Source organism: Aspergillus versicolor (assembly GCF_001890125.1).
Source record: "Aspergillus versicolor CBS 583.65 unplaced genomic scaffold ASPVEscaffold_3, whole genome shotgun sequence".
NCBI lineage: Eukaryota > Fungi > Ascomycota > Eurotiomycetes > Eurotiales > Aspergillaceae > Aspergillus > Aspergillus versicolor.
In genome coordinates this window covers 734791-750130 of record NW_024467526.1, presented here as the reverse complement: position 1 = coordinate 750130, position 15340 = coordinate 734791, and the positions used below count along the sequence as shown (strand labels likewise).

The following is a 15340-nucleotide window of genomic DNA, read 5'->3' as shown; positions in this document are numbered from 1 at the left end:
GATTCGCTTTGTTACCTTCTTACTCTATACTCTAATTAAAATTCCTGTATGGCAACCACAGCAGACACAGGCATAGCCTCTCAAGGAGACGCCTCACCCAAACCCGGCTTCAAACGCGTCTATCAAGCCTGCGAAAACTGCCGGCGCAAGAAACAGCGCTGTAACTTGGGAGATCCAGCCAGTCCAAACCCACCCTGCCATACCTGCCGCAGAGCAAGTCTACCATGTGTGCTCCCTAAGAAGAAGCGAAAGGGCCGTCCTCCGAAGACATCTCGCGACGGTCGAAGCAGAACTGCAGTTGCGATTACTCCGAACCCTGGTAATAGTGCAGGTTGTGATTCCACGTCTCACCCCGCGTGGCAGGCATCTATGGGTTCGTTCGAGCCTGTTGTTGAGAGCCGTGACGATGTCTCTAGCTCTGGGGGTAGTCTCGATCAAACACCAACGAGCTACGAGCAGCAGATGGCTAGTCAAAGGCTGGCGATGTTCCCATTGCGGAATACATCAGATGCCATAAGACTGTTAGACCAGACAGAGGGTAAATCTGGGGATGATCGAGGGCCGAATACTCAGGATGTACACCAAGATGAACAGCATGGGACTCCAGGCGAAACAGCAAATATTCTGGGTTCAAATGTTTCCAGTCCACCCTTCTTCCTAATTCAAGAAGGATTCATCGACGAAACGGCTCTATTCAGGCTTTTCAGTTTCTATGTTCGCTCTGTCCATCCGGTTACGCCGTTGATACCCTATAAACGAATGCAGATCACACCGGAGCATATCCTGAAAATGGCAGGCGAAGAACCGCATTTTATGGCTGCAATTCTAGTGGTTACGGCCTCTCTAGCGGGTGACCAGGCGCTGCATGACCGGCTATGGCAGAGGGTGCAGAGTCTTTTTGCAGAGGTGGCAATAAAAGGTGTAGATGCGTCTATCGAGGTTATTGAAGGGTTGATACTACTCTCTGGTATGTGACAGGACGCTTTGGACATACCAGAGTTAATGAGAGTTGCAGAATATCCCCCGAACATGGGCCACGGCACCGGACTTGGTGATGAGGATCGAATGTCGTGGATGACTGTCGGAACAGTGAGTTTAGCCTGTTCTTCCTGTATTTATATGAATTGACTTTGCTAGGCTGTAAGGTTAGGATATCTCCTCGGGCTTGAGAAATTGGGAATGCAAGCAGAGGATTTGGACGAGAAGCTAGCCCATGATCGCGATAGGGGAAAGGTCGCTTGGAGCTGTAAGTCTAACACAGTCTGGAATGGCTAACCTGCTGATGATTGCAGATTGCTACTTGCTCGACCGGCAGATTTCTATACGCGTAGGGAAGGCCTTCTGGCATAGGAGTGAGTGCCAATGCCCTTACCAGAGAAGCGTCTAATAATACTAGGCCCTGGAATGACGCATCAGCATCTGCACATGGATCCTGCTGAAGACTTTCCTGAGATGCGCGACATACCTGGTGTGCAGGACGACTATGCTGGGTATCTGCAGTGTCTGGTGCATATAACGCAGGTCCTTTCGAATGCCCACGACCTCTTGTATCCTTCTAAAAGCCGCTCAGCAGCTTTGGCAAAGGCTGAGCACTACTATAAACATGTTGACGAGTTTACAGAGAGTAAGATATTTATTATAATTCGTTAGCATGCACTGCTGACCTGTCAGCGCTATCCGCATTCCGCAGTCGATGGCAGAAGAAGACGTGGCGGACTTATCCTATTAACGAATGCGTTTGGATAACATTTGTGCGTGGTTCATTTATAACAAACTGTTATACTGATTTTCTCTGATAGCACCATCTCCGGCTGTATATCTACTCCTTCTCTTTGCAAGCATATATGCAGCGGGCTGGTGGAAATGACACACATCGCCCTTTGAATTATTTTCCAACTGGTCTTATGGGATCCTCTGATGCACGTTTTATTATTGAAGCTATTAATGCGGCGGTATATTACCCACAAAGTACAAGCCCCGTCCTGGATCTGACCATACTTCCAGGCAGACGTCCTCCGCCTCGCAATAGGCAGACTCCATCCTTCAAAAGTGCGTTGCTTGCCATACTCAAACAACCCCCTAACTCCTATCAGGCCCTGTCATACCTGCCACTCCGGTTCTTCCTCTACTTCAGCCACGCAGGGGTATTCCTCCTTAAGGCAGCCGTGATTGTCCCCCTTCCAGCATCCCAAAAGCGAGCCATCCTACGCTTAATCCGCGCGCTCACAAAATGCATGGCAACCGCTTCCTCAGACCCTAAGCATCCTGGCGTCCGCTACTCTTCTGCCTTACACAATTTACTGGGCCGTATATACCGCGATCAAGACCTGCAGACTCCATCTCTTACCCGTCCGTCCTCGCCCAGGCCGGCTGCAAATACCAGTGTGAACTGGTCCGACTCTATGTCTAATAACTTACTTGATAGTATTGGCGAGAGTGATAACAGTCTTCCCGCCTTACTGGGCAATAGGGAGTCTTCGTTTGTCGCTGAGCAGCCGTTTCAGGGTCTGGCGTCTGATATTGATGCCCTTTTTGGCCTTGCGCCGGAAGAGTCGCCTTTGAACTCAGCTTGGGGTGGACCTTTACCTTCTGAGCCACTTGCGTCGCTGTTTGGGAACGAAGATAGGGAGTTTTGGGAGCCTTTTACGTCCGGGGTTATGGATTGGAATATGGTATAAATTCTTTATCTGTTTATTATATGCTACAAGGTTATACTGGCCATTGGGCCTGCCAGTATACACCAAGTAGAATAGCAAGGAAGATGGATAAAAGAGCCAGGACGGGCTGTTGGCTGGTTTTATCACATGTCAATGACTGTAAATGGGTGTTTATTTTAGAGTACATACCTTGCTATCAATCGCGATTTCTCGTTTGCAGTTATTTGGCTGGACTCGGATGTTGATGTTTGAGGACTCTAACAAGGAAGCGAGTCAGTACACCTCGGGGTATTGATAGGCAGTATGCTCTCAACTCACCTCGATGCAGTATCCGACGAGATAATCTTTCATCAGCTCTTTTGCTTCCTCGGAATGCTGCACGTCTTCCCACGCTTTCGTTGCGTCCTTCCCTCCCTCACCAAGAAGGACCAAGTCACCACCGGGGTGCTAAATAATATTAGCAATAGCTCACGTTTCGATAAGCTACCTACCTCATTGACAAAGGTTTGAGCATTGTAAACTGTATCAGAACGGCATCAGTGGACGTTACAGCATAGGTTTTGGTAGCCAACCTTTTCCATGAATCAGCAAATGAAGATTATTCTTGTCGGCAAGTCTTGAAAGGTGAGCCCTTGAGAACTCTCGTTTCCCGGCCATGGTATAGTGTCAAATGTTGGAGTAAACCGAGTAAACCTAGATCTGGTTCCTGGTATGCCCTAAAGTACTCCAACTTCACGGGCATTTCTTTGTAAAGTGGCCGTTACTAGCCGGATGGGCAATATGCCTCCAATCACCTACAGACAATTACGTTCTCCAGTTTTACCCCAGACCCCAGATTCAATAGTTAAGTAAATAAGTACCTGCACATAATCCTTTTTAGCACTCAGTTTTTACTCCTCGCTCTTTTTTCGAGCTCATCACCCATAATTTACCGCTATGAGCCCAAAATCGGTTTGCACAGAGCATGTCGACATTGCTAAACCCGTGGACGTGGCCGTTGCTCTACCGGCAATGCCCTCCTTTCTCCAAAACATGACCGATGAAGAGAGGTCTCGGATGGAGCGTAAACTGGTTCGAAAAATCGACTTCAGGCTGTTGGTTATGACTTTCGTCATGTATGTCCTCAACTACCTTGATCGGAACAACATCGCCTCTGCAAAGCTCGGCGGTTTGGAAGAGGATCTTGGGCTGCAGGGGAATGAGTTTCAGGTATGATATTTCTGGTTTTGTCTGGTGTTGTTGTCTAAAATGTATAGACCACAGTCAGTATTCTCTTCGTTGGGTATATTTTGATGCAGGGTAGGTGCACAATTAAGCATTAAGATGGAGGGTATGTACTGACTTACTTGACAGTCCCCTCGAACTTGCTTCTAAATAAATTTGGGAAACCGTCCCTCTACCTCCCAACAGCGATGGTGATCTGGGGGACCATCTCAACCGCCACAGCCGCAGCAACCTCGTTCAGCGGCCTAGTCGCCTGTAGATTCTTCCTTGGGTTCGCGGAGGCAGCCTATTTCGTGGGTCTTCGAATTTGTCAGAATATATTGGTACTGTCAGAAACATGCTAACGATATTTTGACATACTAGCCTGGTTGCCTATATCTCCTGTCATGCTGGTACACCCGCAAGGAAATGGTGAAACGAACTGCGCTGCTCTACTCGGACTCCATAATTTCGGGCGCCTTTTCTGGACTTATTGCGGCGGGTGTTATCAATAATCTGAATGGCGCGAGAGGCCTATTAGCCTGGAGATGGTTGTTTATCATCGAGGGCGCAATTACTGTAAGTCCCTGCCTTCACTGGCCATAATCTTTACCTGCACTACTGACATCATTGCGATTGATAGATTGCAGTTGCCTTTATCGCGTACTTCATTATACCGGATCTTCCGCGAACGACATCCTGGCTCAGTGAAGAAGAGAAGGAACTAGCCGCGTGGAGACTCGAAGAGGATATCGGAGAAGACGACTGGGTAGACGGCGAGCAGCAGTCATTCTATCTGGGGGCTAAGAGGGCATTCCTGTACGTTCTCAAGTCCTCGCTAAACCCTAATTGAGTGGCTAACTCCCTTTTACTGTCCCAGTGACTACAAAGTCTGGCTCCTCCTTGGTACAGTATACGGCACAACGTCCGCAGGCTCTATAACGAATTTCTTCCCGGCGTGGGTGCCCTATGCATAATGGCTTTTCTGGTCATGCTAATGAAGCTAGTGTAATGAAAGGACTCGGAAGAGGAGACGTCGAAACACTCCTTCTTACGACACCTCCATACCTGATTGGCGCTGTAGCTCTCATTGGGAATGCCTGGCACTCTGACAAGACCGGCGAGCGGTTTTTGCATATCTTCATACCGGCTGTCCTTGCAATCGCAGCGTTTATTCTCGGCGCTGCGACTACATCTTTTGTGCCTCGTTATATGTGAGTTCATTGCATTCGTTGAGGTGAACGTTGAGAAATAACAGCTCCTAGATCTATGTGTTTCCTTATCAGCACGATATACTCGGGGTATATTGTTGGTTTGGGATATATCTCAAACGGTATCTTCCCCCTGTCTCTTCTAAGGGTACACACTAACAACAAATAAAAAATAGTGATCCCCAGACCAGCAGACAAACGCGCCGCGGCAATAGCAATAATAACATGTCTGAGCAATGCCTGCCAGATTTATACCTCTTATTTCTATCCTAGTGAGTTGACAAAAACCTGCACCATCGCAAGCCGAAAGCGCAACACTAACCAGAATCACTACTGCTAGACTCAGATGCCCCACGATACACAAAGGCCTTCTGTATCAATATCGCCATGCTCGCTATGAGCTGTGCCTTTGCGACAGTACTGCGGATTTGCCTCGGGAGGGAAAATAGGAAACTAGATGCGGAGGATGTGGCCATGGAGGAGAATGGCGTACGTGGGCTTGGGTTTCGGTATTTGGTTTGAGATACCTTTAAACATGACTTGTATATGTAATTGAATGAAGCGCTGCCATGAGAAGGATTCATTTGAAGTATATATTGAAGTATATCGCCCAGTAGAAACGCATTAATGCACAGATGACAAAGCATAGCCCATCACGTGTATATTTATGCACAAACACACAAAATCCACGCTCCAAACCAACCATCTCAACACCAACACCCACCCCACCACAGTCAAAAACTGTTAAATAGAAAATGCCGAGCGTCCCAACAACAAAGGACGTCATCCCCGGCGCATCAGTCAACATAATCCTCAAAGCCGACCAGCGCACAGGCCGGACCGTCTCGGGCGCTATAGCCGATGTGCTCACCCGCGGAAACCATCCGCGGGGTATCAAGGTCCGGCTGACGGATGGTCGTGTGGGGAGGGTGCAGTCTATGAAACTGGGTACTGGAGGAGGGGATGGTACCAGTGATCTCCCTACACCTCAAGTGCAACCGGCTGAGGATTGGGCGCCGCGAAGGGGGAAAGGTCGGGGGAGGGGTCGAGGACCTACTGAGGACTCCGAGGCGGGGCTTCCATCGGGTGATATTGGCCTGGATGCGTACATCACGCAAGGCAGGAAGCCCCGGCAGAATGGGAAGGGGAGGGGGAGGGGGAGAGGTGCGAATCACGACGCGTCTCAGCAATCGCAACTTGGGAATGAAAGCCCGCCGCCGCCGGTGGAAGCGCCTGCAGTGACTTGTCCTGTTTGCGGGGACTTTGAAGGCGATGAAATGGCTGTTGCGTATCATGTGGGAAGCCATTTTGCGGAGTGAAAAGTCAAGACAGTATCGTCAGGCTCTTTCCATGTCCCAATTCGGGATCCATCAGTCAACTACATGCCACGAATTCCACCTGTATGGCTGTGACGGCGGCAGTTAGGACATTGTCCCCCTGAATAGCAGAAGATGCAACTCTACAAAGAAGAAAGGGACATTCTGCATCCCCCGCCAACCCACGCTCGGCGAAACAGCGCTCAGCTACTCGTTCAGAGTGCATACCATCTAGCTGGAACAAACACAGCGGTCTCGATATCTGCTCTTCTATCCCTTGCGCAGATGCCATTCTACTGGATAACAAGGGCTAGACAGAGACCACACTTTGCAACGCCAGGATTACTTGCCATATTTGGGCTTCCAGTCCGGGCACCATCACGCTGGTACTGAGAAGGCATCCGAAGTGCAACTCTGGAATTTGTGCCAATCAGGGTATGCGGTGCTTCATCCATCTGTCTGGGAACCCATGTTCGTGCAACAGAAAGTGAGGGGGGGATGTTTCATGCGCATGGATTCCTTGTGCATCGGGCGTCTTGCAAGATGGTGAGAAGGAGATCCATGCAGGCAGCGGGTGCTGGGAGGAATGCTTGCTCAGGTGAGGGGTTGATGGAGCAGCAAAATGCAGAACTTGAAGGATGGCATAACGCAAGGAGTTAGACAGGCATGAAACAGCGGATGGTATGGAAGCAAGATGAAGGTTGAAGAAGCGAAAGAATGCATCCATTGGCATCGCAGGCGACGCAAGGAGGGTGCATGATTGCCTGCTGCAAATGGTTCCCCACTATAATAACTCTAAAACCACTTGGCAAAACTGTATTGATGCAGTCGAGCAACATATTTTTTAACTCTAAGTAAATTATTCAAGGTGAACAAACGGAAAGAGGCAAAAAAAAATCAGATGATAACGGCAGGATTCGAACCTGCGCGGTTTCCCACTAGTACCTGAAACTAGCGCCATAACCACTCGGCCACGTTATCTGATTATGCAAGATTCTTCAATATTTGGCTACGAGAGCTGGAGCTTAATTTGAACAGATTAGGACGCCTGCAGGCTGTGCATCTGCAAATACACCCATCACAAACAACATTCTTTTACGGAATGAAAGAGACTTGGAGGGTACTTCTATAATACTATAGTATCGTTGATAGATATAAGTTCAAAGAGCTGTGGCCACTGTAGTTATTCAACAATAGCTTTTCCGATATATATTTCGGGTAGTGTTCTTAATGATTCTTAATGCTCGCACAAAGGCGTTTTTGACTATTAGTAACAGGCTTGCTTATGAAGACACAAGCAAGACGTGGAGTGGACTTTCATAGCAGGCTAACTCGGTAGCGAATATACCCAGGGGTTGGGCCTTTCTACAGAGTACTTAGGGCCGCCGAGCACCTGAGATGACAACATCCTCCGTCTACCACAAGATCAACCCGGGTTTCTCAAACAACCCAGTGAATAATAGATTCTCATAATCATAAACGATAAGAGCCACTTTTTCTCGCTACCCGAAAAGTGCTCAAACTGCTGATTCAGTGATAACGACAAGGCCTCACCCTCGCCTTGAAGAGTGGGACCCCACGATGCGTGGTGCCAGCACATATACATCCTACATACATCCCACATCCATAGCCTTTGGCCTGAAACGGTTGAAGTATCTCTACAAGACAGGAAAGATACGAACAAAGTCTATTGCATGCCCCGCACTTAACGCGACAGGCAAACCCGGATCAACCTCACAGCCTCACTATGACACAGCACACATCCACGCACGGTCCCAATATTCAAGCCCCCATTGGTACTGGAGCTTTTGTACAGTGATCACGCCTTCAAGTAGTTTGCAGACCAGCAGTGGTCTGGGCTTATTTAGAATTGTCTTCCTTTCTTTTCTTTTTCTTCTTTTTACTAAACCAGTTCTATAAGCTAAAGACCGCCCCGCGTGCTCAACGAACGAATCTGGACTTCGTGGCTCGACAGCAGGTCGGTACGCACTTGTTAGCTTTAGTCTAGGATGTGAGGGTAATCACGCGGGAATAATGCCATCCAATCACCCAGCAAAGTCCTTCCAAATCAGGTCTAGGCAGGTCAACAGGGATGGGAAAGAGGGTGTGTTCTGATGCAAATCGCGCATGGATGAGGGGGCCGTGTTTGAGAATATTGTCTGAGAACAGTGTCAGATGAAGCGTGCAGCAATCAGCATGCTAAGACCCGGGATGTAAGCTGGGCCCCGAGAGATAATTTAAGTAAAGTACGAGGTATTACCCCACGAGATCCTGCGTGACAGCACCTGCATTGCAGAGCATACGCTAGATATCGCCCTTGAAGTCGGTCACGCATCAGCTTTAAACCTTGGATGAAGTGGTCGCCGTCGATATTGAATTCAACGCTTGCATTGTGCCAATAATAATGAATAGGGGTTAAGTGAGGATCGGATTGCCAATGATGATTGTCCTCCCCTATTTCCTCTGAGTGGAGTTGATCCCTAGTCTTGTATCATGAACCAAGGAATATACAATTTCATCCCGTACGGCTTGACTAGTTTAGGCTCCACGCTGTTAGGCGGCTCGGGAATACTGTTCAAACAGGCCCAGCCGCTGACTTTCACCAGCACAACAGAGAGCTCATCTGAAAGACAACAGCCGCGTAAGCTTGATGGCACGGACTACAGTAGCACGATCTGTGATAGGTATGGAATCCTGGAAAACGCCAATGACGTGACCCGCAGGGTTATACAGGTTATACACAGTGATGAGGCTCTGAGATCGTACGCTGGGAGTCCGACCGAGCTTTGGTGGAGAAAGTGATAGCCAGTCCTTGACGCCGTCGTGAGGCACTCGGAAAGCTTTCATTTCTATCTGGATCAGTTGGACAGGTTTCGTATCATCCCAGCCATTTCCCCGAGACAGACTCGTTTTCTCTGCCAAGAAGCGGCTCAACAAAGGGCGAGGTCATCGTCTGCGTGTTTTATTGGTGGATGGTTGGAGGCTCAATTTCTCGCCACTGCCGATGCCAAATGTACGGTGAAGCGCCGCAATGGGGCCCGGTCCTAGTCCCTGAAAGGTTTAATGGATTTGGACTCAGCGGCTAGAACACAGAGGCCAGAACACAGAATCGATAGTCCTTGCTGTGGGATGGTCGTGGCTTCTGAATGAGACGAGGCTTTGGCCTGCACAGGAGGTGCTGTGTAACTCTGAAGCTGGGGAAAACATATTCTATAAATACAACTACTTGGTGGATCATTGCATTCGGATCTCGGCAGTATACACGTTTCTCGAATCAATTGGCTCTTTGGGATCTTTCTTCAGCATCCGACAGAGGCACCCGACAAGGATCCTCGGTCAAGTACCTGACTAGGAAAGCTTCGAGAGAAGTTCTAGAATAGTTCTGGAACGTCGAGAATAGATGCTAAAGGTTCTTAATTTTGTTCTGGAAGCTTTGCGTGCTGAGCGCTTTATCTTGGCAGAGAATTGAAACAAAAGTCCAGGGAACAAAGAGGATTTCGTAGAAAGGAACTGCGAGATAAGTGAGGGGAAGCACGAGCGATTAGCCCGGGCAAAACGAATGCGAGTACAGGGATTCCGATTTATCCTTGCAGTTAGTCAAGTTTGTTCTGCACCGTCGCACAGGTACAATGGCCTGGATGTACCCCTCACGATAAGAGCAGGAGCCCACGGCGATTGGCCTGTCGATTGAAGAGAGCCTTGAGCGTATATGATTGGAAATTCACCGAGGTGGAACAACAAACAAAGAAGCCTAGGACCACAAGCCGGTGAACACGTTGACAGGGGATGGGCCAAGTCGACAAACTTGACGCAGATTTACGCATTGGCAGTGCAGCAGGATGTCGAGTATACTCACTTCATGCTCGGACAGCATCACGCGGGGAGTTACTTCAGACTCACGTTTGGTCGAGGCCATGTTGAGCGCAGTCTCGTGGGCCGGAGCTCCTGCAGCAACTTGAGTGGGACGGTGGGAGGCTGTGCAGCGGCAGCCCAGGATTGCGAAGCCTCCCTCTTAGGAGCAAGGGTAACTCCCGAAGGAGAGCCCGGCTAAAACAAGACTGCTCAGACGCAAGTTTGGGGAAACAGCAGAACTTTGGTTGTCAAGCGTTCAGCCTTGCCGGACTGGCAGCCTTGGACTCTGGGTAGTACGGCGGCTTGGTGGCCTGCTTGGTGGCCTGCGACCGGGCTTCATCACAAGACTTAGTTATACCGGTGGCTTTAGGGCGTCCGTCAGCAAAGAATCAGCAGCAAGTGAAAGATGAGCAAACTCTTGTAGATGAAGTAATAACGTAGCGATCCAAAATAATCGGCCCAAGAGGACTCAGCTCTGGTGGCTGGGCGAGTCGCCACAAACTGAGATGGGGACAGCAGGGAGAGTCAGCAGCCTTGCCACTGAAGTAGGGGAAAGATATGAGTTACTGGACGATCGTGACCGGATGGCCCAGAGGGGCGAAACCAGACAGGCGAGTGCTGCACGGTGGTAACTTGGTGGTGTTGGTGTTGGTGGGGGAACGCCGGGTATTCGAAATTGGGAGCTTGAGCCTCACGGTGCTTGAGCACCCACACCGGAATCTTTGGCTTTTACTCCATCCATGGAACTGACCCATTCCTCATTCCCAGCCCGTGCTTCAATTCATGCTTTATCTCCACACTCTCGCGAGGTTGAGCCTCATGTCGCCCTAATAAATCGGTCGCTGTTCAATGCCTGCTTCACTCTACCATAACAAGGGTCTTGCCCGCCTAAACACTTCACTAATTTCCCTTCCCAGTCAGCACCACTTGCTCGGCTGCTCAATCCCTTAATTTTCGACCTCGGAGATCAGATGTCGAAGATCAGTTCGCTGCATCGGTTCGTTTGTCCTCTCGTTCCTTTAGTTTCCCGGCGTCCTGTCCGCTCTTCTGCCTATAGAAGAAATGACAAAGAACCTGGATTCCATCCCATACGATGTCTTCTTCCAGGTGGCCTCGACTCTCGATTGCCATGATTACATCCACCTCAGCCAAGCCAACCGCGCTCTCAATGCCCTGACCAGAGGCGATTCCATTGCTCGTAACACCGTCAGGGTGCGTCTCTCCCCAGTCCCCTTCACCTTTCGGGGCAAACGCTGACTTGAACCGCCGCAGAGCACACTTTCCCATACAAGGGAAGGGCGAGAAGCGAAGAGAACCAAGACGGGCTACCGCAAAGCCATCGGCCATCTGTACGACATCAAGGAGTCATTTGCAACCGCCGAGCCTTACTCAGCGTCTGTCCTTGGCTATGGAAGTTCTTTCCTGTACTCCGGGGGCTCGCTGTGTTACATCTACAATGATGAAATCCGTGCTCTGGACGTGCGTGGTGCCAGCCGCGTCGAGCAGGTTTTGAATCTCCCCAACGTTCTGCGGCGCTTAATCCCCGGCTACAATCCCGACAACGGGATGACGCAGGTCTCACTCATGAATTACAGCGATTGGATTGTTGCATTCCTGGTAGAAATGGACGACAGGGCTGAGGCTTACATTTTGGCCCTGGACCTGCGGCGCCAGTTGCCAGGGAAAAGTCCCCGTCTGAGATGCCGGAAGGCAATTCAATCAACGCAACGGTTATTCATTCGGCACAACAGCAGATATCTTTACTACGGGACACATTCTGCGCTTGGATTTAACGGCTACACTCAATGGGAAGTCAACTGTGTGGATCTGAGGGATGGAAAAACACAGAGTGAAAATATGGTTGTGTTGGATAAATTTGCCGGCAGTGAGATTGGGCAAACTGTCTGCTTTGAAGTCTACCAGGACCATCTTTACGCTATTTCGACCCTGGTTGATTTCGAGGAGGAGGAAGTTGATTGGACCTCATATTACGTTTGGATCTGCTTGGATCCCAAGCTCACAACACACAAGGACGGCGTCAAGACCCACCGCACCTGGCGTCGACAGCACCGAGAGGGCCCGATCAATGACACTTGGTCCGACCTCTCACTCAGAGAGGACGAAGAAACTGGACAGCCAATGATTCTGGAGTGCCGCAGAGAGTGGCGTGATGGTGGGAGTCAGAACTGTCGAACGTACTACGTTCAGCAGCTGCCGGCGCCGGCCGACGTCGACAAACAACAGCCGCCCTCTGACTACTACCTGACACCTCTACCTGACGAGCCACTCGCTAAGACCCTGGACGAGAACTGCAAACCCAATTATGAGCGACCAAGAAAGCGTCTCCGCAGACACTACCACTCCGAGTACGAGGGAGGCGCCGAACCACAGCCTAGACGGGACTTCATCCTGGCCAAAACCAAGTTCCGCACATATAATATCTCCGCATCCAGCTATGTTGATCTCGTGAATGACCCGCTCCCAAAGGCGCGAAGCGGCGAGCTCGTGCCCCGTGATCGAATGCGAATACGCGTCGTATCGAGGAAGCGGAAGTGCCCTATCGACGAGGAAGGTGTGCAGGTAAAGCCGGGATTTCTGTTCAAACCTGAGCTTAGCGAAGCAGACGGGCGATTGGTAGAGAACAGCGAGGAGCGTTTCGAAACCCGAGGCGTCCATCTCTGGCCCCCCGATGACGCTCCTGAAGAATTAAATAACTTACTATGCCCCTCCAAGCGAAGCGGGCAAGTTCAAGCCCTGGCGGACGATAGATCCATTGTGTACTCGGTGAACCGGGACGGTCTCCAGCCTGGCGACCAGGCGTTTATCCTCATCAACTTTGACCCTTCGCTGCGGCTGCCAGGGCTGAAGCGACTGAATTTCGGCAGACATCTTGGCGCCCCAGCAAAGACTGATGCGCCGGTTGGCATTGAACGGCCGAACGCGAGTGACGTTGGCCAGGACCGGTCAGCCATGCAGACAACAGTTGGAGGGAAACAGGCCAACAAAAACGTGCCAACTGTCCGGGAAGAGCCGGCAATGTACCTCGCCATCGACCGTGGCTTCTGGTTTCGATGACTCTCGGGCGAAGGGGCTGACGGTCGAGGTCAGGAGGCGGAGGCAGTTTGGCACACTATGCACAGCCACTGCAGGCAACAGCAGTATTGTGGAGTAGTGGATAGCCTCTTATGGAGTAATCTTAACTAAATAATATCCAGAATTGCAGACATCGAATGCTACGTCTGATACAATGAAACCGCGAAATGCGTGATAGCCCCCAGTGCGGAAGAACCGACGGAGTTAAAGCGAAGCAACTTGAAGACGCTGGAAGCAAACAAATCAACCCCCTTTGCAAGCATGGCCGTCTTACTCGTCCTCGCAAATAAGATTGGACGAGTGGATGAAACAGGATCCCCTCAGCCTCGTTTGTCAAGCCTAGGCCCTAAATCACTAGCTCGACTGGCTTGCCAAGGAAATGCCTGTGCAATCTAAGCTGCGGCCTTTTTTGCCTGTGACTTATTTCATATCCTACACTGCTTTGGGACAAACGTTGCTGTCGGGGCCCACATCGGGCAGTCATCCTTGGACGACAAGGCTCGTGTCTTGGTCTTTACGGGGATGAACTAACAATGTCTTCTTTCTGCGTGAATACTTCATGCGCCAACGCTGCAGCAGGGTCAACCTGGGATATAACTTGGCGGGAGTTTATTCCCCTTCGGCCACGCCACTGTATCCTTACACAGCGTCGTTGATCAGCGTGGCAACAAAACGCCAACGCCCGGGCAGGAATAGTAATTCATCTGCACAGACCTACCTCCTTTTCCTCCCCGCTCAGGGATATTGCTGTGATGCCTAAAACCATGCCATCATCAGCATTTGCACCCGTTACGCCACATGACTACCTCGCAAGCCATCAGACCCCGTTTCTCTTGTACGAAGACAGCCAGCGTTGACATGGAGCTGAAGCTTAAAAGCGAGACTGAGTGGGGCAATTTGAGTCATGCCATAGTAATCACAGCCGCCTTTGTGAGCAGAGGCCAGAGGGAATTTGTGCACCAAGGGCCCGGACCTGGCTCTCTTCGAGAAACTCAAGAACTATCAACACGAGCCACTACTCCGCAAGTGATTAGAATGATCCCATCGTTCCCCACTCCGATCTTCCCTGTTCCACATCTGACTAGGTTAGGATACGAGCATAACGAAAAGAGGCCCCAACTCCGAGCACGCAAAATCAGGCCTTAACCTTGTCTGGACGGACTTGGATTGACCGAAGGATCGATCTCGCATGCCGTTTCGGGAGGACAGCCAAGCCAAGGACAATGCAGTCTCCAGACCCAAGACGAGAGACGTCGTATCTGATTTCTCAAATGGGGTGCAGCCGTCCTTGACTGCACCTGATTGGCCAAAACGCACATATTCCCACCTTTCACCATTCAGGGAGATCCTTTCGCCGTTGGCCATTCGTGATCGGTTTCTTCACCGCTCGAGATATATGATGGTTAACGGAGTCGCCTCGTCGGTGCAGTCATCGGGATTGGTGGGGGCTCTCTTCCTGCGGTGCAGATCTTCCTGAGAGAAGTGAAAGTCCTCTTCTCGGGAGTCAATTCCCTGATCGGCTTTTTACCTCCCCTTTGAAATCCTCTGGCCTGTACCGTCTCAGAAACGGCAAACGGTCCTTTTTATTTGCGGCTGACAAGGGTGGATAAGAGTGAGGTTGGCAGAGAGTCTGAATTGAGGCGCCTATCATTTGCCGATTTTATGAACTTCCAGCAAGGTGAAGCCTGGATAGAAGAACCGAAAATCTACCGACTGTAATCTAAGAAGCCCGAATGGTGAAGGGATTTTAGCGAATTAAATCCCCCGTCTCAACCTCCCATTCCTTGATTAAGAGGGGCTCTCTGAGTTGGACCGGCATATTTGACCTAAAAATCCCGGGAGTTCACCTTTTGACACCCCCTATCTGTCAGCAGAGAGTCTAAGTCCTTGCACACTCTGTTCTGCTTTGTTAAACTGCCCTTGGATTGATAAGTATTCCAAAATTGAGCAGCCCCGAAGAGCAATGGGCAATAGCCTTGACATGACGCATCTTACCATAATAGATAAG

The 15340-nt window shown here is 50.2% G+C and overlaps 6 protein-coding genes and 1 non-coding gene across 7 annotated transcripts; 5 read left to right on the top strand and 2 right to left on the bottom strand.

Moving 5' to 3' along the window:
• Positions 1-48: 48 nt before the first annotated feature.
• ASPVEDRAFT_81430 (Zn(II)2Cys6 transcription factor) lies at positions 49-2678 on the top strand (the record flags this gene model as incomplete). Its single annotated transcript, XM_040817041.1, has 9 exons — positions 49-967; positions 1016-1089; positions 1138-1246; positions 1293-1352; positions 1397-1624; positions 1672-1751; positions 1800-1952; positions 2005-2049; positions 2094-2678. 9 exons carry the CDS (start codon positions 49-51, stop codon positions 2676-2678), a joined length of 2253 nt encoding a protein of 750 aa, XP_040665603.1.
• On the bottom strand, positions 2366-3314 carry ASPVEDRAFT_148835 (cytochrome b5-like heme/steroid binding domain-containing protein; the record flags this gene model as incomplete). Its single annotated transcript, XM_040808180.1, has 5 exons — positions 2366-2791; positions 2847-2914; positions 2976-3104; positions 3149-3177; positions 3230-3314. 5 exons carry the CDS (start codon positions 3312-3314, stop codon positions 2710-2712), a joined length of 393 nt encoding a protein of 130 aa, XP_040665602.1. The 3' UTR covers positions 2366-2709.
• Positions 3315-3489: 175 nt separating this feature from the next.
• On the top strand, positions 3490-5593 carry ASPVEDRAFT_883664 (uncharacterized protein; the record flags this gene model as incomplete). Its single annotated transcript, XM_040818299.1, has 10 exons — positions 3490-3866; positions 3914-3956; positions 4011-4174; positions 4245-4439; positions 4504-4679; positions 4741-4818; positions 4868-5074; positions 5126-5193; positions 5248-5343; positions 5412-5593. The coding sequence occupies exons 1-10, from the start codon at positions 3594-3596 to the stop codon at positions 5591-5593; spliced, it is 1482 nt and encodes a 493-aa protein (XP_040665601.1). The 5' UTR covers positions 3490-3593.
• A 233-nt stretch (positions 5594-5826) lies between these two features.
• ASPVEDRAFT_81427 (YwbE family protein) lies at positions 5827-6390 on the top strand (the record flags this gene model as incomplete). Its single annotated transcript, XM_040817040.1, has 1 exon — positions 5827-6390. One exon carries the CDS (start codon positions 5827-5829, stop codon positions 6388-6390), a length of 564 nt encoding a protein of 187 aa, XP_040665600.1.
• An 899-nt stretch (positions 6391-7289) lies between these two features.
• ASPVEDRAFT_t48 lies at positions 7290-7368 on the bottom strand. The gene has a single exon. It is a non-coding gene; the product is annotated as a tRNA-Leu (tRNA).
• A 3491-nt stretch (positions 7369-10859) lies between these two features.
• Positions 10860-13680, top strand: fbx15 (F-box domain protein). The gene is made up of 2 exons (XM_040811869.1): positions 10860-11451; positions 11512-13680. Exons 1-2 carry the CDS (start codon positions 11302-11304, stop codon positions 13312-13314), a joined length of 1953 nt encoding a protein of 650 aa, XP_040665599.1. The 5' UTR covers positions 10860-11301; the 3' UTR covers positions 13315-13680.
• Position 13681: 1 nt separating this feature from the next.
• ASPVEDRAFT_39195 (uncharacterized protein) lies at positions 13682-14171 on the top strand. The gene has a single exon (XM_040811868.1). It carries the CDS (start codon positions 13892-13894, stop codon positions 14090-14092), a length of 201 nt encoding a protein of 66 aa, XP_040665598.1. The 5' UTR covers positions 13682-13891; the 3' UTR covers positions 14093-14171.
• Positions 14172-15340: the final 1169 nt, after the last annotated feature.